Genomic DNA, 25,508 nt, shown 5'->3' with positions numbered 1-25,508 from the left:
AAATCCCTCCTCCCTATATTACCAGTCTCTAGGAATACAGTATAATTTTTTTTTTTTACTATTTATTTTCATACCATAAGTTAGAAATATTTTATAATTGAAATTAGAAGTATTTTCATCTGATTTCAGATCTAAGCAGGAACTTAACATTGGATGTTAGCCAGGTAAGTCAAAAGATTTATCTGACTATGAAAATAGACTAACTTATTAAGATATCATTTTAGAAGTAAATAAAATAAGCATTAATTCAGGTATAAAGTGCTATTCTATCCCTTATCAAGCTGTCAAGGAAGTAACAACAAACAGGAAACTTCCTGAAGGCAGACACTTCAAGATGTTATCTAGGCCTATTTTCCTCTTGAATTCCAAAGTGTCACCAGCATTTGCTCTCAATCTCTATGTGCATTTCAAGTCAGTCTTGAGTTCCTTTCCTCTCTACAGTTAAGTTGCTTTCTTATAGATTAACTATGCTTCTCTTGCAATCATTCAGAGTAGTGAGAGTCCAGTCATTTGTTGGCAGACTCAGCCTAAAACCATCTTAAGGCTTCTAGATGCTCTCAGAATCAAGCTCAAAACCTTTAACACTGACATTAAAAAATCCTCAAGAGGGCTGGAGAGATGGCTTAGCGGTTAAGCGCTTGCCTGTGAAGCCTAAGGATTCCAGTTCGAGGCTCGGTTCCCCAGGTCCCACGTTAGCCAGATGCAAAAGGGAGCGCATGCGTCTGGAGTTCGTTTGCAGAGGCTGGAAGCCCTGGCGCACCCATTCTCTCTCTCCCTCTATCTGTCCTTCTCTCTGTGTCTGTCACTCTCAAATAAAAAAAAAAAATCCTCAAGAACTGTGGCTTATGTACAATAGTCTAGCCACATCTGGCCCATCTTACCCTTGGCTTTTCCTACAGCTGTTTGCAGATAAATACTTTAGGCTTTTTATTATTGTTTGTTGTTGTTTTGAGATGAGGCAGTGTCTCACTCTGTAGCATGCACTGGCTTGGAACTCATCACATAGTCTATGCTGGCCTCACATTCACAGAAAACCTTCTACCTCAGCCTTCCAAATTCTGAGATTACATACATGTGTCCACCATACCCAGCTACTCACCTGGGCTATTTTAAGGACTTCCACATACATGTTTTCCTTAGACCTTTGCCTAAAAGTCACACCCTGGAGATTTTGGTAAGGGCAGAGTTTATTACACTTATTGCCATTGTAATCAGGTAATATAAGGTGAATATTTGTCTATGAAAACCAAGAAGGAAGAACTATCCAACAATCCCCAGAGTTTAGCATAGTGTGTGGAATGCACTGATAATCCATCCATGCCCTCATGCATGGCTTTTCATCATGGTCATTTCTTCCTGCAGCTCTGGCCATGAGCTTGCTGTGTCTGAGGCAAGTGCCCTGTCTAGGAGAGCTCTGTGTTTAACAAAAGAGGGACAGGCACACAAGCAGCCATCCTGGCATTTAGAAAGCATTGATAACAGAGGTCAGGCTGAAATGGAAATACCCTGTGTAAAACATCACAGCTTTACTAGCTTAAAAATGAAGATTGCCAAAAACTCTATAAAATGAACCACTTTACAGTAAACTAGACAGTTACATTTTAGTGTATTTACATTACAGCTCAATAATGATGGTCAAGAAAGCAGGGGAGTGGACATACTACTCAGAAGTATTACCAGGCCACCCCCCCAAAAAAAAATTAACAGCAAGGCATATGATTTCCAGAGGAGACCACAGATATGATGCTTGCTGTTCAAAGGCAGTCTCAGGTGTGAGTGTGTTCTGGTCAGACTTGGCTGAAGGGTTTAGCTTGCTGATGAAGCAACAGTGACAAGAGTCAAAACAACCCCAAATCGAATCTTACAACAGGAGAATGCTGTTGGGCCAGGAAGTTTATAATGTTCCTACAATTGAGTTTGCTCAAGTCAAGCTGCATATCCTTGAACAGGTTCTCTGCCTGAAGAGTCGCAAAACTCAGTACTTGAGGATTTCAGTCAAAGGGTAGAACTGATTGACCTCAGCAGGTTCTCTGTCAAGGATGTAAATACAGAAAATAGAAACCTGAGATGGAAACCAGTACAGGAAGCCTTCTCTCTCATCACTTCCCACTCCCTCACAGGTGGCCTCCCTGCTTATCTGAGCCCCAGTGCTTTTTGGAGACTGGTTTTTCTCTGATGACCTATGACATCAGCATCAGCATGACAACTGAACTAAACTCTATACAATAATCTCCTGGGGGGGGGGGGAATTCAGCCCAGAGACACACAATGGAAGTGGTAACCAGTAAGAGCTCTCTGCCTGTGACTCGCATCTTTAAGTACTGAGGCAATGTGGATTAAGATTACTGTCCATAAATCAGCACAGGAAGCGCATCCTAAATGTAAGAGGCCCAGACAGCAATAAGGGGGTGTTTCTCACAGGTGACAGAGAATTCTGGAGTCAGAGCCACCAGGGCCCAGGCTGTGGTATGGCCAATGTAAGTAGTCCTGTAACTTTTCTTGGTCTCACTTGCCTATTAAAATAAAGATAATGTCTAAACCCTCAGACTGTGATGAGGACACTGACTGAAATGTTGGGGCTATCTCACTGCCGTTCATATTCAAAAGACAAATTTCTGTGAAACACACAACTAACCCCCCATCACCCCGAAATGCATTTCTAAGGCAGAATTTGAACTTGTAAATAGCTAAATTTTAACTTTCTTGAAGGCTTATGCAAGCCATGCATAGACTACTATTCAACATGACATTGTGACATGTCCCCATTACACTGGCACACCTAAAATAATGGCCCAAAAAGCAAATGAAAATTATTTTGGAAAACGGATTTGGGTAACATGAGAAAGGCAGTGTATGTGTGTAAGGGATAGGTGGTTCCTGAGGATCTTGGAAGAAAAATCACAATATCCCTCAGTTACTACATCTGATCCCATGATGGGACAGAGCTATATCCTTTTGTAATTTTTATCTTCATCAGAAAGAGAGAGAGCAAGCAAGTGAGAGAGAGAGGAGAGAGACCATTTCATATACAAGTTGAAGTCAGTAACTAATGGCATGCACACACTTCAAAAATTAGTCACTGGTTACCATGGTGATGCAAATATTACCTAACAACTCACTGGGCTACAAACAACCAAGAGAATCTAACTCTGTGTTTTAAGAATGGAGAAAGGTCTATTTTTAAGATTATATTTAAAAACTTAGATAGTGACTGAGAGCAGCCTGGGTTTGACTCTGAGGGGTCAAGATTCACTGACATCTCTTACCCTGCGTATGTACAACTCTGTTCCTCAGATGCATACACGGGTGCATGCGTGTATGCGTGCGCACGCGAGCGCGCGCACACACACACACACAGGTGCACCGACATCTGCAGTGACATTCTATTTACAAACAAAGGGATGTGATTGGGAAGATGAGTCCGCTTGTTCCCTAAACTATTAATACAAAATTAATCTCTGTGACTGCCCACTGATGACCAGATGACAGATTTAGGTGGACAGTCTGTTTCTCTTACTGTTTGACAGTAAGAATTTCCAAGGCAAAACAAGATTTCTTAGGAAATGATTGTAATGCCTCATAAAATGACACATGCCTCCTGCACTCAATAGCCTTAATTTTCCATGTATATGAATTTTCATTAGGAAAAGATGAAACAATATTATATCAAGTTTCTAATTTTTATTTTTTAAATTTTATTTGTGTGTGTGTGAGAGACAGAGAGACAGAGAGAGTGAGTGAGAGAGAATTGGCACACCAGGGCCTCTAATTACTGCAATCGAACTCCAGATACATGTGCCACCCTAGTGCATGTGTGACCTTGTGGGCATGCATTACCCTGTGTGTTTGGCTTACTTAGGTTCTGGATAGTCAAACCTTGGTCCTTAGGCTTCACAAGCAAGCACCTTAACTGCTAAGCCAAACCCCCAGCCTATGATTCTGATTTTTTAAATCATTCCAAACAATGGCAGTGTAAACATAACACTCCTTAATCAGACTTTGTTACAACATCTGGTCAGTGAAGCAGTTTAGGGGTGACAGTGCCCCCGAAGCAAGTAGCTTTTTTTGTCTAAACATGGGAATTGTCCTTGGGCCTGTAGGGAAGAATCTAGATCTTTCCACTTTGCTACAGGTCAGAAATGTCAGAAGAGACAATCTGGTGTTTTGTTTTTTTTTTTTTTTTTCTTATCTCACTAAAGGAGGTGAATAAATGCCTCCATTCTGTTCTTACCCCTTCATTTCCTGGTAGAGGAAAGAATTAGTATGTAAACAATTAGTCCCTTCCCCAGAGTCTCATGCCAGCTGCCCATCCTGAGGGTTCATAGTCTCAAAGGCCTGGGGGTGGGCTTCCCCATTTTCTGGAATTCTCTCTTACTTCCTTAGGCCAGCACCCTGCCTTTCTTCCTTCTCTTAAATTCTATCTATAATTTAAAAATTCTCTGAACTTTAACTGCTGGCCTGTAGATTTCAATTCTTTGAATTCCTATCACAAAAATCTGAAGACCACTGACCCAATGGAAATTTTGTGTGATCATTTTCTGGCACCCTCATTCCTGGGTTATAGCCCAAGAGCCAAGAAAAGCTATGCTACTCTTAAATGACATCCCAAAATTTCTGTATCATGAGTGCAGAAAGAGAGAGATTGGGCACAGAAGGGCCGCCGGCCACTGCAAACAAACTCCAGATGCATGCGCCACCTTGTGCATCTGGCTTACATGGGTTCTGGAGAATCAAACCTGGGACCTTTGGCTTTTCAGGCAAGGGCCTAATCCACTAAACCACTTCTCCAGCCCCTTAGTCTCAATTTTAATGCAACAAGCTGAACTGATTCCATTGTTTATGGATGATTAAGAAACCACAGGGGGCTGGAGAGATGGCTTAGCAGTTAAGGCACTTGCTTGCAAAGCCTCAGAATGTCTTCAAATCTCTAGGTCCCACATAAAAGTGACACAAGCGTGCAATGTCGCACATGTGCACAAGAGGGAGCACCCGTCTGGGGTTCACAGTGGCTTAAAGGCCCTGGTGTATCCATTCTCTTTCTCTCTCTCTCTGTCTCTGCATCCTTTCCCTCTCTCTGTCTCTCTCTAAAAAAATAAATGTTACTTAAAAAGAAGAAATCACAGTGATAAATTTAATCACAATATTTATTTTTTTTGCATGTGCATCTGTAATATGGTGGGGTGTGTGGTGCCACATGTGCTTGCCAGCAGTGGGGTGCATTCACCTGGGGTAGCCAGAGGTGAACACTGGATGTCTTCCTCCATCACTCTTCCACCCACCCAGTTTCACTTGATCCTGGATCTTGCTGAGCTTTTTTTTTTTCCCAGAGCCCAGGCAATAATCAGGTCTCCACTCCCCACAGGACTGGGGTTAAAGACATATGTGGCCACACAGTTATTTATGTGGGTCCAGGAGATTGAACATGAATGTTCTCTCAGGCCTCCTCAGAGCCTCATGCTTGCAGAAGAAATGTTCTTAACCACTGAGCCATCTCTCCAGCCAAACATTTAACTTTTTTAAAACTTATATCATCTTTATCTCACAAAGAATACCATGCCGATCATACAGATGCATCATAAAATAAATAAAAATTAAAGGTGACCTTCTAGGAAACCTACTACACTCACTAACTCTCCCTGGCAGCCATCAATGTGAAGAGAAATACCTGACCAGTCATGAGAGTCTCTGTGCCCATCTAGGGAGAACAAACAATTGCTGAGGTACCACCAGGCTCCTGGCTACCCCTGGCCCAACCCTCTTGATAACTGGATGGTCCTTCCACAGTAGAGGTCAGCAATTGAGGTACAAGTAGGGTACTGTATTGCTCAGACTTCCCACCTCCAGTTGATTCAGACTAAATTACTCTGATCATTCAAGTCAGTTCATTATTGGAGCCTAAGTTCACTTGATTCTCCCTCCTCCCAGAGCACCTTGCACTGACTCAGCTCCAGCCAGGGACATCTTGTAATGACACTGTTCCCACGGCTCTGAGCTCCTTCACTGAGAACCCTACAAGTCATTTCCAATAAAACAGCATGGGCACCTTTGCATTTCAGCGTGTTCTCCCCAAAACAAAATCCTAGAAACATCAAGATCTAAAGTCAGAAGTCAAGTATGTGACAATATTCTAGATTCCCAACTTCAAAGATGTTTCTCTTTTCTGTGTTACAAGGCCAATATTCTCATATCAGAGTTTAGTCTTGAAGGAAAACCCAGCAGATATGATTTCCCAGCTCACTACTTGGCATACAACAGTCACTCGGTAAATGCTCGTTTTCCCTTCCCCTACCACAGAACTCTTAAATACTAATTTTTCCTTTTCTTAGGGTCATTTGTAATTTTCAAAAATCTCTCCTCACAGTCTCCCTCAAAAAAAAAAGTTAAAAACTTCTACCAAAGCAAAGAGCCAGAGGCTCCTAAGAGCCCATCACTGAAGTAGACTTACAACTCACCCACTATGGTTCAGGGAATTTTGCCAAAGAGGGGGTGGAAAGATTGTAAGAGCCACAGGTTGGGAAATCATGCCCAGAGGCATTCCCCCACCCCCCAAAAATAACTGACTAGTACTTCCACAAAACATAAAGCACAACACCAATGAGGAGCATTCCCAACAGAATGGGGGCAGGGACAAGGGAAAAGAGGGTACCAACACATGATGTATCCAAACAAAATATTTTAATGATAACAATAATAAACACTAATAGATAAGTTATAAAAAATAGTTAAGATCACCCAAGAAGAAAGTAGGTTCCCATTAGCCACAGAATGTTCACAGTACTTCCAGAATGCCACATTTGAAAGGTTTCTCATCATTGTTTTAAGTACTGTTAACATAAACAAAATGATTGCAGAGGAAAAATTCTGAGAAAAAAGAGCTAAATTAAGTAAATATCAAATAAAGTCTTTAACCAAGCAATAAAACAAATGATTAACATAGTCACTGTCAAAAAAGCATACATAATTTGCTACAGGACAGATAGACATGCTTGTCTTCACTCTTTTGTGGGTAAATATCATTTTGCTAATACTAAAGCAGTAGTCATTTGCTTCACAGACATTATGTTCATGGCTGGTCAGACCAGCATGCTCAGCTCTAGCCGCAAGAAACAGCAGGCATAGTTTATGTTCCTGCACAATGAGCCTCCACTTTCAATAACGGGGCTGACCTACCTTTTCCGTGATGTAGAAATTTGAACTGTCAGCATGCTGCAGTGCAAAATACTCATGGTTGGCAAGAGACCACCTTAAAATACAAGAATAAATAATCAAACACAGAAGTGGTCATGTTTGTTTTATTAATTTTATAGGTTGAATGAGTTAAACCCTCACGATTAGAACTAGGCCAAGTCAACATGAATCACAATGCAGTTTCCAAATCAAAATAGAATTAAGCCACCCTTCATTTCCTTGAGATCATTCATTTTACATATGCATTGCCTAGGTCTTTTCCAAGCCTACTGTATATCTTCAAAGCTCTTTTTTTGGGGGGGAGGGAGTAAATTTAAATTGCAACATTCATCTTTATTTCAAAGAATTGAAGCAAAGAGATAAAAAAGAAAATGAACAGAATTAAAATTTTTGGTAACTGAGTCACTGGTTAAAGGTGCTTACTTGCAAAGCCTGCAGAACTGGGCCCGATTCCCAAGTACCTATTAAGCCAGATGCACAATGTGGTATATGCAACTAGAGATCATTTGCAGTGGCTGGGGGCCATGGAGAGCCTATTCTGTATCTTCTTGCAAATAAATACATATTTTTTAAAAATTTTGGTAAGTAACACACTTCAGTTATCTCTAATTCTATGTTCCTAATCAGGGACTTAGTACAGATTGGAACACTCCAATTAAGTATAAATTCACAGTTCAGTTTTACAGGTTTAAAAAAAAAAAAAATCTCATGCAATTTCCAGAGGTGGAAAACCACCAAAGGACAAAGTTCCACATCTCCAGGAACTCTGGGATCCTTTCACTGTTTTCTGAATGTAGTGTGTTTACTTAACCCCAGGAACCTTTAGATTGCTCCCTGGTTGGTGAGACAAAAGAACTCAAGTTTCCAAAATAAACAAGACCAGTCATTTTATACTTTCTGTTCCCTGACAAAGAATGGTAAGATCTTTGTGGAAAGGGTCTGTAGCTTGGGTACAAAGAAACTGTTACTGACTTTGGGCAGTTGGGTGGTAAGTTATGAAAAGGACCTATGATTAGCATTTATAATACTGGGAATCTTTTAAAATTTTTAATGAATTTATTTATTTATTTTTGGTTTTTTGAGGTAAAGCCTCACTTTAGCTCAGGCTGACCTGAAATTCACTATGTAGTCTGAGGGTGGCCTCAGAACTCACAGTGATCCTCCTACCTCTGTCTCCCAGAGTGCTAGGATTAAAGGAATAAGTCACCACGACTGGCATGAATTTATTTATTTGAAGGAGAGAGACAGAATAGGCACGGAAGGACCTCCAGCCACTGCAAACAAACTTCAGACACATATGGCACCTTGTTTATCTGGTTTACATGAGTAATGAGGAATCGAACTTGGGCCTTTAAGCTTTGCAGGCAAAACACCTTAACCACTAAGACATATCTCCGGCCAAATTCTGTGAATACTTACTACTCAACTAACATACTTTATCTGCCTGTCAATTTATAAACCAGAGTACTTTGGCTGCTTCCTGATACTTACCCATCACAGACTTCTTTTATTATTGCAGACAGTGGCTTTTTCTGCAAAATAACAAAAAAGGAAATAGTGTTTGTTTCATTTTATCATTTTAAATTAAAGAAGAAACTACCTAATAAAAAATCTTAGCAAGGAAAACTTACATTTACTAATCTTAGTTATCAGCATGTCTCTTACTTTTTTCAAGGAAACAATCTACTAGTGTCACTATCAGATTTATTACTGATGTATTATCTTTATGGTCTTTTTATTTATACTTAGCATTATTAATTGAACAAAGTATGCATCATGTTTCATTTTGCCTTCTTAAAATCAAGATGAAAATACCCGAGAAGTCTGAAAAGTCTAGGGGTAACCAGAACTACTCAAGCTGCACATTTAATCTGGCAAACTGCCATTCAATTTTATGCAAACAAGCCTAGATTCATGACATTTTTAATGAGAAACTATGGCAAATGGGATTTGAGGAGTTGTGAAATCATTCCTGCAGAGTGCATAGGATTCTTCCCCCAACTGAGGCCTTGATAAATGACACTCTTACAGATGCTTAAGCCACACACAGGAGGGAACTACAACTGTGACACCATGTGTCTTGGTCTCAACTGGCAGCTGACGCAGCTGTGTTCCTCCTGCAATCCCCCCTCCCACTGCACAGAAAGAAGAGTGTAGTGAGGAGAGGCTGGCCCACCCAGAAAGGCTGAAACTTTCAGTTTGAGCAGGTACTGTCTGTCTCTGAGGGTAGGAGTTGCTGTCAACCAATAGAATAAATCCTAGATAAGAACTGAATAAATGGGGATCAGAGGAAGGAAAATCAGAGATGTACAGTATGTGGTTATAAATTTTCAAATACACCCATAAAAAGTTACTGAAATATAACATCGTCTACTCTTGCCCCTCCAAAGAGCAGTGTGGTACCCAGGAAGAAATTCTGATTTAGACTAGTGAGTTCAGGTCAACTAGTCTGTAGTATGACCCATTGTCACCTCAATGGGCTTATCTATCAAATGGAAGGCCCGCCCACCCTTCAGAACTGTTATGAAAATTAAATGACTATAAATATGAGTCGATTTGAAAGACCAAAAGATTCCTAAAAGGGTTGAGTTTCTTGTTCCCATACTCTGGGGTCATTGACAGAACTTGTCCTTAGCATTGGACATGATGCTGTTCTCTGTACTCTGTGGGAGAACTCTGAACAAAACTGGCCCACTTGATGGGCTTCTGTGGTCCCTTAAAGTGCTCAGCTACTGTGCAGTGTCCCCCAAACACCTACCACCACCACCACATTCCATATGTTTAAAACAGTAACTGACTGTTTCTGCCTACACCTGTAAGTAGGGAAAGAGAATCAAAAACTTTTCTTTTGAAACTTTTACTTTTTGAATATTTTGGATACAGGCTGGAGAGGTGGCTTAGCGGTTAAGCACTTGCCTGTGAAGCCTGAGGACCCGGGTTCATGGCTCAATTCCCCAGAACCCACGTTAGCCAGATGCACAAGGGGCGCATGCATCTGGAGCTTGGGAGGAGTGATATGCTGGGTTCAATATCTAGCAGCACATGTTCACTGTGCAAATTTGTGTGTTTACAACCAAATGAGAAGGAACAAAACTTTAATAGAGCCAAGGGTAGTGGTACTTGCCTACAATCCTGATCTTCTGGAGGTTAAGGCAAGAGAATCATAACTTCAAAGCCAGCCTGGGATTCACAGACAATCTCACAACCCCAAAACAAGCAAACAAATCAAACCCCCCCCTTTCCCATAAGATAATTTTGGACTTGCAGTGGCCGAAGACTCGTCCAGGAAATCAGGATGTGACTGGGTCCTATCAGACACACTCCTAACCCTAATCATACTTCTTGAACCAGATGAGACATAAATCCAGAACTGAGTTCTGTCTTTGGGGAAAGTGAAGACACAGCTCAGCTTGCAGGTACTTCTGTGGCAGGACAAGACTTTAGAAGCCATTGCTCCCAAAATTAAACCTATAAGTCCAGGTCTCAGAATGACTTGGGTTTTAATTCACATCTGATTCACGGATACAGAACCTATTTTAAAAAGTCAGAAATATATGGAATATCACTCTGAAGTTGGATATATGAAAAAGAATAGAGATCATAGTGACTCAACAGAGAATGATTAAAGGAAAAACAAGCCACAGAGGAAAAGGAATGGTTAGCTGAGCATTCACAAATGCAGCTCAGCCAATTAAAATAACTGTTATATAAGGATGGGGGTGAGCCTATGGCCCACTTCTTGCCCTTTTCCTATCTGCTCTAATCAAACATCAGCCTCTGACCACCCTGCCTTGTCAGTTCACACCTGCCTTTTCCTGTCAGCTTCATTTGACATTGTCTCTGCTCCTTCCTTTTGCAAGTTCCTTTCCAAAGCTCTTGTAATATAGCACAGTATTTAGAACCAATCCCTTCAACAACCTCATAGCTCCTTTTACCTCTAGATCCCTAATTCCAAACTTCTGCTCTTGTCTTCTCTGCTTTTATCAGTCAATTTCTCTTGGGTCTCATAGATTGCAATAAGTTTAAGTCTCCAGTTTTAGAAGAGTCCAAAGACTCCCCTAAAAATCTATTACTTAGACTATGTTAATTTTCCTTCAAGCAACATACTGAGTTTATGAGGGGAAACTATTGTTTTTGTAACTGCCTAGCCCTCCATGTAGCCAACCATATCTCCTTGGCACCCTTCTCCTCCCATGTCCCACTGCTGAGCCAGGACTGCTAGCCTCCATTTATCTGCTTCAATCTGATTTGTTGTCAGGTTAGACTCCTCGTGATGTCCAAGCATTCTCTCTCAATTCTCTCATTCTACCTTCCACCATTAGTCAACTATTCTCGTACCCCACTCTAGTTTGGTACCCTTAATTCTGGTCCCCAATCATGCTCAGCTATTAGATCAACTCAAACTTACCCTCTATTGGTAGAGATCGGTATCAAGTTAGCCATCCTGGTAGTTAGGGATACAGGCCCAGAAGAACACAGATAATGCCCTACCCTGAATCCTTGCTGCTACACAGGCATTTCCAGCCCTCATCATTACTTCCATCACAACCTCCTTTTCCCTTCAATGTCTTCCTACCACACATAACCACTTGGGATCCCATTGCCAGATTACTGAAATTGTCTATATATCTCTAGTCTTACTCTCTCCATCCCCATTCCAATTACAATTAGACAAACTTTGGCTCTTTTCTTCTATCATCCTCCATGGATTCTAAATGACCATTACTATCTATAAAGTATATCCCAACATTTGACATATAGGCCTTCTCAAAAAAATCTACTCTGTACAAATGTACCTGTTGTTTAATTCAGGTATCCCCCATAAACTTAGGTGTTCTGAGTGCTAGGCTCCCCAGCTGATGGAAATTGGGAATTAAAGCCTCCTGGAGGAAGTGTATTGTTGTTAGCAGGTTTATGGGTGTTATAGCCAGTTTTCCCTTGCCAGTGATTGGCACACTCTCCTGTTGTCCACCTGATGTTGGCCAGGAGGTGATGTCCACCCTCTGCTCATGTCATCATTTTTCCCTGCCATCATGGAGCTTCACCTTGAGTCTCTAAGCCAAAATAAACCCTTTTTGTTCAAAAGCTGGTCTTGGTCAGGTGATTTCTGCCAACAATGTGAACCTAACTGCAACAGTACCCATGCTTTTTGATTTTCTTTATTAAAAATAAGTCCTGTTTGTATACTTTTTACTTATATCATTGGTGTGTATATACATATTATTTATTATCCATGTTAATGTCAGCTTGTCTAAGTATGTGGCTCCAATCACTCCAGTGAGACATAATTATCCACTTGGTACACAGCATATTAAATAACTCACTCCTGAGAACTTTACATAGTGGTTTTTTTTTTTCATTTCCCTTGACACCAAGCCATCTTAGTTTATCTAACTTTCTCTATTCTGTACACCTCAATGCTAGTCACCACAACCTTGTAGTTGCTAATAGAATCTAAAAGAGACTATATTTTCATTCAGCTGAAAATCCATATATCCACTGACTTTTCTTTACACAACAAAAAAGGTTTGTAGAATGATTACCTAGCTTATATAATACCCTGGGATCAATCTGCAATATGACTAATTAATCAATTTAAAAAAACAAAAATGGCATATATAGGAAGCAAAGTATTTTAAAGGTGAGCAAAGGATAATGGGCATACTTCCAACATCCTACCATGTTTCCACTGAGGCATGATTCTAAGTAGCTGCTGGCCGTCAGGTGATAAACACTCGAAGGTGCCACTATGCTGTCTGTGCACAGAATCATTCCCTTGGGAGATACAGGATGCAGGCTTGTCAAAGCACTGGGCCAGCTAGCTAATGAAGAATGCAGTTCTATAAATGATAAGAGATGGATCCAACGGTCACCACCATCAGCAAGCTGGAACAAACAGGTAAGCCCATTGCTTTCAGACAAGCAAGACTGACCCCAAGGTGAAAAGTACCTGACTAGTGTCACTGCATTCACAATTCCCTGCAGAAACCCTTTAGTCTAACATGAACTGACTGACTAGCCAGTTCCAAGCCAAGCATTGACCTTACCTATGGTCTTGTTAGTTAACACTTTCCTGGAAGGTTCCAGAAGATGTTCCTGTCTATTTGTTCAGTTTTTCAAAACCTGGGAAAAGGGTAACCTGGACACTGATAGCTATCTAAGACTTAATGAATAATTTGCCTTTAACTCACTGGAAGAAAGGGCATAGGAGAAAAGAACATTTGGTGTAAAGTGCCTCTGAAGCCACAAACCCTAATAGAACTACAAATTAATTTTGACTCTACTGGAAATAATTTGGATTCAGAATGCTGAGAGATTATTTTAACCGAGTATGATTTCATACCATATAAAAACCATATGTAACTAAAATTCTTAAGCTTTTTGTTTTAAAGGTCAAAAGCACCTTCCCTGAGGTAGAAGACTAGGCATGGTTTTTAGGAGAACCTGAAAGATTTGACAAGCACCAGAGTTTTACATACACAGTGGCTCTAAGCTTACATTCTTTCCCCTTCCCTTTAGCCACAATGAAGTCATCTAGCAACATCTGACAAAGATTTTATGTTTGCAACACACAGATATTTGTTCAATTAAGGGTATGTTTCCATATGACTCTGATGGGCAGTATACCAAGTACTAACAGATGTACTCAAGGATTTCATCTTTGTCTTTGGGGGGAGGTGAGGAAATGTTTTTGTTGTGTTTGTTTTGGGTTGGCTTTACCTGTTTTTGGAGTGCTGGTGATGAACCTAGGGCCTTGTACATACTGGGCAAATTCTCTACCACTGAGCTATATCCCATGATTTTGCCTTCGTTAAATAGATTTCTTCTTCTTTTTTTTTTAAAAAAAATCTTATCTCTTACTCACCAAGAGAATCATTTCGTTTCATTTATAAAAGACAATAGGTACTAGGCATAGTGGCTCACACCTAGCACTCAGGAGGCAGAGGTAGAGCTGTGAGTTTAAGGTCAGCCTGGGACTGCAATGAGTGAATTCCAGGTCAGCCTGGACTAGAGTGAGATTCTATCTTAAAACCAAACAAACAAACAGCCACCAAAAAAAAAAACAACAACAAAAAAAAACAGACAATAGGTCCAGAAAGCAAATTTTCTATGGGAAAAAAGATGTTTGTTTACTTTCCATAAAAATCAAAGATTTCTGGGCTGGAGAGATGGCTTAGCGGTTAAGGGCTTGCCTGTGAAGCCTAAGGATCCCAGTTCGAGGCTCGATTCCCCAGAACCCACATTAACCAGATGCACAAGGGGGGAGCATGCTTCTGGAGTTCATTTGCAGTGGCTGGAGGCCCTGGCGCGCCCATTCTCTCTCCCTCTCTCTTTCTCTCTCTCTGCCTCTTTCTCTCTGTCTGTCACTCTCAAATAAATAAATAAAAATGTATTTAAAAAAATCAAAGATTTCTGAAATAGGCCACATTTCCTTGCAATTCATTTCTGATCTACATTTCTGGCATGAATCTCTCTCTGTTGCTTACCATGAGTGTTCATTCCCTGTCCTCAGTCTCTTTCCTACCCCCACCCTCCTCTCTCTGTTTCATTATTTCCAGAATCTACACTTCCCATGCTGACCCTTCTGAGGGTTAGTTCTGAGGAGAGGACACCCCTTCTGTAAATCCACAACTTCAAGCATGTCCTGTGGCCCTCCCCCCTCCTGAGGAGATTCACCCTTGCTTCACTTTTATCTCTTACAAAATCTTCTCACTGTCCCCGCAAGGGACATGGCCCTTTCAGGTATGAGAGACCTTTGCAGAAAGTCTCCAGCAGTTCATTTAGGAGGTAGCCAGGCCAACAAGTCACGAGGCTAGTTCCCAGGAGGGCCCCCAGCTGTTGTCCCTCATTAGAACTCCACCCTGTCCAGCTGGTGATAAGCTAGCAGCATGGCTGCCCCACCTGTTCTGGTCTATCTGCAGAGGCACCTGGCTTGGGGATTGTACACAGGCCCTTGTCCACCTCTGAGCTGTGCAGTCTGCTTCCTCCTCGACCCCTGCCTGCTGAGGCTTACAGATGTGCCCAACACCTGTCATGACAATGCACTGTGGACTAATAGCTCTCCACACTGACATCCACACTTTAGGCCCATGGCTGCCCTATCACAGGCATCTCCTAGAAGGAAGGCCTAACTCCATCAGAAGAATATTCCCTTCAAATATTTCTAATGACACAGAAAATGATAGTTATAAGATGATATGAAGTGAGCAGACACCTGAAAAGCATCAGGATGAGGGCTCTTTCTTTTGTCAACTGGGTAGTTTTGTCCACCTTCTTTCAGCTGTGAGCTCCTGAGAGACTAGAATAGGGAGACCTCCTGGCACTGAATCCTGGCTTCTGCAGTCCCTGACTTTGGAAGGGTAAGCTTATTATTTCTCTTCTCGGTGCTTCTGTTTTCCCTTTCAGAATTAGAGGAAAAGCAGTCCTTTGCACAATAGTAGCATCTTGGAAATAGAGACAGTGATACATGATTAGAATAGCACCTGGCACACAGCAAGATGATCCAAGTGCACTTCCTGTTTGAATACTTAATAGATGATTTTTAAAAATCTCTGGTTAAAGAAATTAAATGGCTGCATATCAAATTTCTCCTTCTTCTTTCAAGTGATTCTAGCCCTTGGGATTGGATCTTGTTCATAATTCTTTTTTAAAAAATATGTTTTATTTATTTATTTGAGAGAGAGAAAGAGACAGAGAGAGAGAGAGAGAGAATGGGTGTGCCAAACAAACTCCAAATGCATGCTCCCCCTTGTGCATCTGGCTTATGTGGGTCCTGGCTTTGTAAGCAAGCACCTTAACCACTAAGCCATCTCTCCAGCCCCTGTTCTTATTCTTAAATGTATCTTTGTGCATTTTACCAATAAAGTTTTACTTGCTTAAAGTCAGTTGCCACAGATATATTCTACTGCCTCCCAGATGCATGGATGTGGGCTCTCATGGGAAGTTACTGAAACATCTTTTCTAGAGTTAGCTTCTTTCCCTTGCTTCTGGTCTGACTTCTCCCAAGGCTCCAGCAAGCAGCTGAGTTGGGATATAGCAGGAGGACGATTCAACCCCTGGTCACCCTCACTGTCCACCCTACTCTACAGCCATCATCTCACAGTACTTTAACTGCAGAATTGTTTTCCACAAAGACTGCAAGTTTTTGGTCCCAGACTCTTAAAAATAAACTGACCCTTCCAGTAGTGCTTTAGAAGAAGTTAACAGCTGCTTTATCCTGGCACTCTGCGGCAGCACAGCATAGCACAGTGCTTTTATAGATGGAAATTCATTGAATAGATTCTGTAGAACTTATGAGTAATGTTGGCTCAAGAAGAAAAGAAACCCAGCTTCCAAATGTCAGGGTATCACTAGGAAAGAGTACGCATGCTGACTACAACTACAACAATATGATCTGCAGAAACTAATGCACAAGAACCCACCAAACTCCCAGAGGGGACCATGATGGTATGTCACTGACACCATTCACTTTATTAGCTCTATTCTGCTTCAGTGACCCTTCTATGGGCTGTGCTTCCCAGTCACACACTGAATGTGTGGAGGAATGTGATTATGTTCATTTAGAGGTTTATACCTTCTCTTTTTCCCTAAAACTTACCTAACTTGAAAGATGATGACAAACCACATTTTCATGAGGCAAATTTGGCTAGTTCTTAAAAAGCAATTATTTTGGCAACAATTTCAATGTGAGTCACGAACACAAAATTTCAACAACTACCAAAAATGACAGAGGGGTTCAGAGCAACCAACCCAAAGTGGGAAAACTTTATTATCCTATCAATTAAAAAAAAAACCTGAAAGATAGATGTCAGGTCACACCACCTTTTTCTTGACAAGTTATTTGTTTCAAAAATAGTTCACTGGGCTAGAGAGAAGGCTTAGTGGTTAAAGTGCTTGCCTGTAAAGCCTAAGGACCCAGGGGTCCAACGCCCCAGGTCCCATGTAAGCCAGATGTACATGGCAGAACATGCATATGGAGTCTGCAGTGGCTAGGGGCCCTGCCCACCCCATTATCTCCTCTCTCTTTCTCTCTCCCCGTCTCTCTCTAATAAATAATTAAATAAAATAAAGCATCCTTTAAAAAATAATTCTCTAAAAAGGCTTATTTCAAGCCTCATGAGATCAAATAAGCAGGAGATTTTGCCATCACAGAGTACAATTTTGTGCTACAATAATCACTGTGCTACAAAGCTGAACAAGGGCAGTAGTGATCAGTATTCAGATGCATTCATGGGCTAAAGCCAAATAAATGCCTTCCACCTTAGCTGGTCTAACATCTGCAGTGAAAGCAGTCTTTCCTTCAAGTGGATGAGAAACTGTCATTTTAGGAGAAAACAGAAGTACAGAATAAACAAGGCCACAGTAAAGGGCTATTTGTATCATCTGTGACTTCCCTATTCTTCTTCTTGGCCCTGATGCTGATATGTCCCATATCAATACTGCTAAGGATAAAAGGAACAACGTTTCCCTTAAATTTCACTATCTCTTAACAGCAACAACAAAATTCTTTGTTCCCTTTCCATTCTCAACTTTCCTGAGGACCACTCTTTCCACTAACTCACTGGCAGGCTATTTTATTCCATCCTGCCCTTGCCATCAAACATTCTCTTCTGCTCACACTGTAGATTGATTCATGTCTTATGATCTGCTAACCATCTTCCATGTCCAATGATCTATTTTTTGTATCAAGTTCAGATATTTAAGGCTATGTGCACAGTTTAAAAATAAAAAGTCAGATGCCAGGCATGGTGGCGCATGCCTTTAATCACAGCACTGGGGAGGCAGAGGTAGGAGGATTGCCATGAGTTCTAGGCCACCCTGAGACTCCATAGTGAATTCTAGGTCAGCCTGGGCTAGAGTGAGACCCTACCTCAAAAAATCAAAAAATAAAAATAAATGTCAGGCTGATTAAGTATGAACATGTACCCTGATAGACAGGAAGTTATCAGACTACGTGAGTAAATATGAGGAAGCCAGGTAAACTCCAGAGACAAAGTAGGGTCCAGGTTCAGTTTGACACAGGACTAGGAAGGCTTGACAAAGGCAAAGAAACTGAGCTTGAAGTACGATAGCAATAAGAATACCAAAATGAGCTAGTGGTGAAGGAAGTATTAAATTTTTTCATACAGCTTCCCCTCCCCATCTCAACTCTGTCCTCTACGCAGCCAGTCCCTGCCAGTGTTCTTGAGTGCAGGCACTCGCCCCCCAGGATGTGGCAGCAGGAGTGTGAGACACCTGCTAGCAGGCAACAGAGAGAGGCTTCCACGTCTCAGACAAATGCCCCGTTAGTGGGACCATGGCCGTTGAGGCAGAACACAGCCTTTAGGAACAGTGAAAGAGGCTCTGCAGGAAAGAACTGGTCACACTTACCCCTAACTCCCATACCTTTCCACATGACATCCATAGAGACTTTTTTCTGAGGAAGGGTCTCACTGCAGCTTAGGCTAACCTGGAATTCACTATGGAGTCTCAGGGTGGCCTTGAACTCATGGCGATCCTTCTACCTCTGCCTCCCGAGTGCTGGGATTAAAGGTGTGCGCCACCACGCCTGGCTCCAAGGAGACCTCTTCTTTGTAGTATCCACTACCACCTGCCTAGCTTTGTAAGAAAAAGTTATAGCAATTGTAGCTGATACCTGTAGACTATCACATTATTATTATGGACTTACTAAGCCTATTTTAAAATTAAGAAAACTGTACAAGAATTCTGGAATTACAGGTAACATGCTCAAAACCATGATGCATAGGGGACACAGAAGTTGAACCCAGACCTGTGCCATCACAGACCATGCCTTTAACTAGTTCTGAAGCTTCATGCCAACTTAGTCTTCACAAATAAGATGCCCAGAGCCAATATACGAGGGAAGGACACTGCAATTCATGTATTCATGGTGTTTTCACTGAACTATGATTTAGCATGACCATGGGTAAAGTAGATGACCCTTCCAAGTGTATTATTCACAAAATAATGATAAAAATCCTATGTTAACACTGAAGCTTCACATCAGCTACCAAGAAGAACCCTCTGTGTTCAGCTCTAGCGTCACTGTTTATATCCAAACTTCCCACCTTCAGGACAACTTCTCACATGCTACAGTGTCTTCTTTTGTCTCAGGCCACTTTAACTTGTGTGTATGTTCATCCATAAACTCATATCTTTCCTCAAACTCTCAATTCTCAGTTTGCACTGGTCTTATTTCCAGATTACTAGGACTATCAGCTGTCCATGTTGTGCTGAGTCCTGCCCATTCTATCCCAGGTGACCCTGAATTTCCTTCTCTGATCTGGCTGTGGTTAGAGAGAAGAAAGAAAAAGCAGGCACTGTGTGGAATGCTATAGGCATTTCTGGCTGAAGGTACAATGAATACCAAGGGATATCGCTATCTAAATATGCACTTATGACTTATATGGAGGAGTTGATACTATCATATGGGTAAGAGTAGGTATAAAGCCACACTTGAAACAAAAACACCTACATTACATAGAAAAACTTTAAAGTTTGGATCATCAAAGGTTTTTAAACAGGGAAGTAGCATAACTGAGTGTTTATTTTCAAACAACGGTGATTCACCATAGATCACAAGAACACTAAAATAAATGATGAAAACTCAAAGGAAATATGAAAGGGGTGACCCATGAACAGTGCCAAGCCCAGGAGATGGACTGCCGGGGGGGGGGGGCGGGGGAAGACCTGGCAGTCAACACAGTGCTACTAAGGTCACTCTGAGACACATCTCTTCTTTCTGCCTACTTCCTCTGTCACCAGGCCATGTCATGGTCATTTTCTGACTGGGCTGTTGCAAGAGCAGTTTTAACTAATCTCATTCCAGTTTATTACTTAAGAAAAATTCTGAAACTGGGACTGATTAAAAGTGAAAAGACCATGTTTCCTGCTTAGATGACACTTTCCACTTTCCCACCTTTTGGACGGAGCACTAAGTCCACAGGGCTCCTCATGAGAAAGCGCCTACTGCCAACTGGGAGTCCTGTTGTTTATCACCATCCATGTTTTCTTCAGTTCAAAGGGTAAATATGAGGCAGGGTCTCTTTAAATATCACCTCTCCTCTATTCATTCTTTTCTTGTTGATTAGCAGAACTGACACAGGTTGGAACTTCATAATGTACCCATGTCAACATAGTTTGCTGTTGAGATTTTCATTCCTTTCTTTTGGGCCATGTTCTGAATGAATCCTTTATATTCAACATCTAATTTGCCAATTCACTCCTTAGCTAAATCTATTTTGCATGATTTATTGTTTTAACTAACTATTCTTCTTTCTTATATTTCATGTGCTATTCATAATTTTCCATTCCTAAACTGGGTCTTTCTCATGTCTAGTCATTTTTGGTTTATATGTACCCACTTTGTGTTCCTCATGTCTGTCCATGATTCCCTCTTTGAAGAAGATATTTGATTAATTTATTTTTAAGTTCTCCTATACTATATTTCTCCATACTATCCACTTAGGGCAATAGCCAGGCATGACAGCGAGACATCCCAGTGAAGGAAAGATTTTCTGCAATATCATAGGACAAATTTCTTAGGAAAATATGAATCTAGAGACACATAGCTTCCTCATCTTGAGCAAAGGAGGTAGATAATGACCTCTTTCACCAAAAAGGCAAACAAAAGACAAGAAAAACTACACAAGAGCTGGAGAGATTGCCCAGTGATTAAGTATGCTTCCCATCCAAGTTCAAATTTCCAGAACCCACTTAAACAGCTGGGCATGGCCCCCTGTGCCTATAATTCCAGTCCCCTAGGGAAACAGAGACCAAAAGATTTTTGGAGCTCCCCCAAAATGGGCAAAGGCCGAGATATGTAAGAGATTCCAGCTCAAACAACAGGCAGAAAAGTAAAGGAGTGGGACATTCAACATTTAATTCTGGCCACTGGAAGTGAGTGCATTCCACTACAGGCAAATGCATGGGGTGTCACATGAGCATACATCACACACACACACACACACACACACACACACACACACACACACACCACATTACACACATGCAAGCAAAAAAAAAAAAAAAAAAACAAAAAACTACACAGGCTTGGGGACAGGAGAAGCAGCAATTACCAGAGTCTGAAGCATAGGAACTGTGCATGTGTAAGGCATACCGGAAGATGCATAGTTGTCTATAGGATCATGAGGTCAAGAAAGAATAATATCCAGATATTTAAAGAGGCTGATAAATCCAAACAGACTGTTACACACTTGTCCTATAATAATTCCAGGAGGGCCCACATAGGTTCTCATAAACTCAACTCATAAAAAGGACCAATATATTCAGAACATATGAGGAGCATAAGGGAAGGGTTGGCCATTTATTCTTGTCATCACAGTAAATTGTCTTCATCAGTAGATATAGAGTTGCTAATATCTCTTGTCTTCATTACTCAAATAACATAGCTTATGAGTTGTGAATTTATCATGTGTCAGGCACTATGCTGGGCACAGGGAACACAGGAAAAGTGCAGAAAATTGAACAGTGAGTAACAAGATTAGAACGTGGAGTTCTTCTAAATATTACAGGTTCATGTAGCAAGGTTCCTTGTGTGGTCTGAGAAGTAAGAAAAAGCCCTCTCTGAGGAAGTGACACTTCCTCTGAGGTGGAAGACTCAATGCGAGTTAAGCAAGAAATAGGAAGTATAATGCCCAGTTAAGTTATATTTGCAAACACTCTGAAGAAGGAAGACATTTGCGTTTGTGAAGGGAGAAGCAAGTCACACATGATGAGAACCCAGATAAGTAAACCATGTGGTTCTACAACTGGCAAAGCAGGTAAGTGCTAGTGATAGCAGGGTCTCAGAAGCCACAGCAAGACAGTTTGGATTTTAACCCAAGTGCAGAGGGGCAGCCACTGAACAATGCAAGCCTAGGGATGAGTGACAGGGGAAGAAGGAACAGAGGCTTCTATGTATTCACTGTGCAATTAAGTTCAGCCTCTTGGTAGAGGCCAGGAGTTGCATAGAATGTGAGCAGAGTGGGTCCCAGTTATGTAGGAGCTGTCCAGCACTGGTTTATTTGAGGTACTGCAAGATGAGAGGGGGTGTCATTATGAAGGTAAAGCCATCTACTGAGAGGACTCACTAAGTCCTAATGGATATCAAGAAAAAAATAAATAAATAAAATCAGATGGCCTGAGTTTTATTTCTTTGGGGTTGTCCTCACTTCCCCAAGGTTCTGAGCACATTACAGCTTATGTTTATACCTCCACCCCCCACCAGGGATAATATACAAGCTATACTTATCTAGTGTAAGCTGCATTTTTCTGAAAACTGAGTCTTTTTTCAAGCTAAAATATACATGTGTTTATATACCAAGACACAAATTTCCAGCTGACCTAAGAAGAAAACAACAAACAGGTAGAACATACACAAAAGGTTCTAGAAATCAAAGGTGTTAGTCATAAAATCTCAAGGAAATATAGATGACCCATATCTATGCCCTTAGGTGGCCAACCTTCCCTGAATGTCATGTCACCTTATTTGCCCGCCTAGAAAACAAACTAAAGGTGTAGTTCATCTTTAAAAATGCAAGGAGAATGGATTCTGGACTTCATCCTTTCCCAATTAAACTATGCTTTCAATTGAAAACAGAAATGTACTTGCTATTTTTCTCTTCCAATGCATGCCACACTCTAAGATAGGAAGAGGTTATACAAACTATTCCATAAGAAGCAATAGCTAAAAACAGGAAAGGAAGTACCCTAGTCTTTTTAAACTTTAAAGGAAGTTTAAGAAATAGCTGCTGCATTACCAAAACCAAGTTTTAAAAAATGAGAGATAGTTTGTCCTCCACCATTATACCTCAGGATAGTGAAGAAGAAGAAAGTAAGGAAAGAAGAAAAGAAAAGCCTCAGAGTAAAAGCACATTTTTCTTACCTGGCGTGAGTGAGCTCTTGAAGGTACTGTGTTTGTACTCCCTAAAGGGGATCTGGAAATTATTAGGACCCTGTGGTTGCTAGAGAAATCAAGGCACTGGCTTTAAGAGAGTCACTGATACTTATTGTGAGAGCCAAAGGTGCTGTTAGCAGGTAAAGTGAGAAATATCCTAAGACCTCACAACATCGATTTCCAATTGCAGGTCTAACAGCACCATCATCCCACTAGAGGAGCATGGATAAAAACAAGCCTTACTGGCTTGAATCATGTTCCTGTACTCTCTGTGTCTTCAATAGTTCACAAGCAGTTCTGATGCAAAGCCACACTCGGAAACTCTTGATCTAGTTTATTTCCAACAAAAGGAAAGTCTACCATCCAGGTGACATTTGGCAATGTCTAGACATTTTGGTTGTCACCATGGGAGGACAGGGTGCTACCAGCATCTAATGAATAAAACCATGATGTTAAAATGATAGAAGGCTCAGGATAGCCTCCACAAGCAGGAATTATCAAGCTCCTAACACCAATAGTGTCAAAGTTAAGGATCTATTTCAACAACACAGCAAAAAAATAATGCAAGGAAATCCCATGCCTTCTAATTTGGGCAATCCAGGTTAGAAACACATTTTCCAGAAATTCTTACTGATTTTATTTATTCTGCGTGATCTTAAAAGACCCATCTTTTTTTTTAGTCTTCTTATTTGGGGAATCAACTATCTTTCCCCAAGCAGTCAGTATTTACATGTCTCAGGAAGTATGGCTTTTTAGGTTAAAGAGCTGGCTTTAGTGTATTCAAGGGAATGTTTGTCTATCAGTTCTGTTTCACCTAAACATGAAATACTTGTTTCATTTTATATAACAGAAAAATCAAGGTTGCTTATTAATGGTTATTATTATTAAGCAATGTACTGACTGAATTTTGAATACTTCCAATTCTTCCTTACAACGCTGGAGACTGGCTCCTGGTCACACAGCGGGGAGGTGCAGCGTCTGACTTGGAGTACGGTACTGTAGTCGCCTCCTCCAAACCCACATCATAAGAATTCTGCTCACCTGCATGATCAGGAGTCCAGCTTCAATATGCTAGCCTAGAAAGGTGGGCTGTCTGGCTTCACAAGGCCTTTGTAATCACCCAGTCCACTGGCCAGATGGCCTCCAGTTTTTAAGGAAAAGCACACTTTGCTTTCCTAACATAACATGTCCCTTAAAGTGTCATTGTTAGTAGCTAGGTCATAAAACCTGTAAATGAGGAGGAACCACTAAGTGGGAACACGTAACACATAGAGAGACTACAGCAGAACCAACGGACAGAAAGACAGTATGACCTAGAATTACTATAATTTGCCTGCATTGTGGCATCAAACATTGCTGGATCCAATGTTCTGAGGTCCCCATGCTCTGTAAGTAAGCTTCACTCTGTGGTTGTGGAGGAGCATCTGGGCAGTAATCTTAACACAGGAAGCCCCATCAAAGTGGCTATCTTGGTGGCTCTGCATTCCTATAAATAACCCTTCCTCATGCTCTGTAAGTAACCCTAGCCTTCCAGGATGAGTACTCATAGTAAACTCAGCCTGTGAATAATTACAAAATAGGAAATCTAAAGTTGACCTCCTAGAGCTATAGGAAGATGACAAAATACTACTTGCAGGACACTTACGTTATCTTGCACAGTGTGTGCTTGTCAGATGACAGCCATGACTACTATTCTTGTCACTCATCATGGGCACAATAAGCAAATCCCCACAATCTCAAGTACAAAACATGAAAGCACTTTACTCAATTTGCTGTTAAAGGGACTGCTGCTGTAAATCAAAATTATGCCTATTGAATTATATCTTAAAATATGAAATAATTAAGAAAAAACAGACAATTTTGGACATGTTTACCTAAAAACACATGTGTTTCTTTTGGGAAGATAAACAAATATATGGAAAGGAGGTGCTTTCACAGTTTTATTTTCCTTTGAAGAATGACAAATGAAGGATTACAGCATCATTTTTCTGTTGTGGCTGTTTTTGAAAAGCATGGTCTCATTCTAGCCCAGGTTGACCTGGAACTCACTCTCTAGCCGCAGGCTGTCCTTGAACTTAGGAAAAATCTTTTACCTCAGATGACTGAATGCTGGGACTAAAGGTATGTGCCATCATGACTTGCTTTCAACCTTATATTCTTACCTTTACTGTGATATGCACAGAAATAGAGATCAAAGTGAAAAGCCCCAGGCTTCAAGTATCCCAAACCACAGGCTGACAACCAGAAACTTATAATCTATTTCAAGGAATATGTACACATAAGATAAATGTACATTTTATTACATACAGAATATATTAACTGCAAACCAAAACAACAGGCAAGTAAAATGGTTCAAGAAAACAGAAGCCTGGAGAAATGACTACATTGTAGCACAATTGGAAAAGGATGGTGTGTAAGGCAA

General features: G+C 40.9%; 1 protein-coding gene across 2 annotated transcripts in view; it reads right to left on the bottom strand.

Annotated features, from left to right (window-relative positions):
• Window positions 1-25,508, bottom strand: part of Elmo1 (engulfment and cell motility 1) — a 606,684-nt gene that overhangs the window by 483,989 nt on the left and 97,187 nt on the right. For both annotated transcript variants that reach the window (XM_045135705.1, XM_004668852.2), the window contains exons 3-4: window positions 8,680-8,720; window positions 7,171-7,243 (exon numbers count right to left, since the gene is read on the bottom strand). In XM_045135705.1, the coding sequence (XP_044991640.1) occupies window positions 7,171-7,243; window positions 8,680-8,720 (114 nt within the window). The remainder of the gene's footprint in view (window positions 1-7,170; window positions 7,244-8,679; window positions 8,721-25,508) is intronic.

The sequence above is a fragment of the Jaculus jaculus genome, chromosome 16, assembly GCF_020740685.1.
Source record: "Jaculus jaculus isolate mJacJac1 chromosome 16, mJacJac1.mat.Y.cur, whole genome shotgun sequence".
In the NCBI taxonomy this organism is placed as follows: Eukaryota; Metazoa; Chordata; class Mammalia; order Rodentia; family Dipodidae; genus Jaculus; species Jaculus jaculus.
Note: the sequence above shows the minus strand (reverse complement) of the source record. Positions and strands in the feature narration are given on the sequence as shown.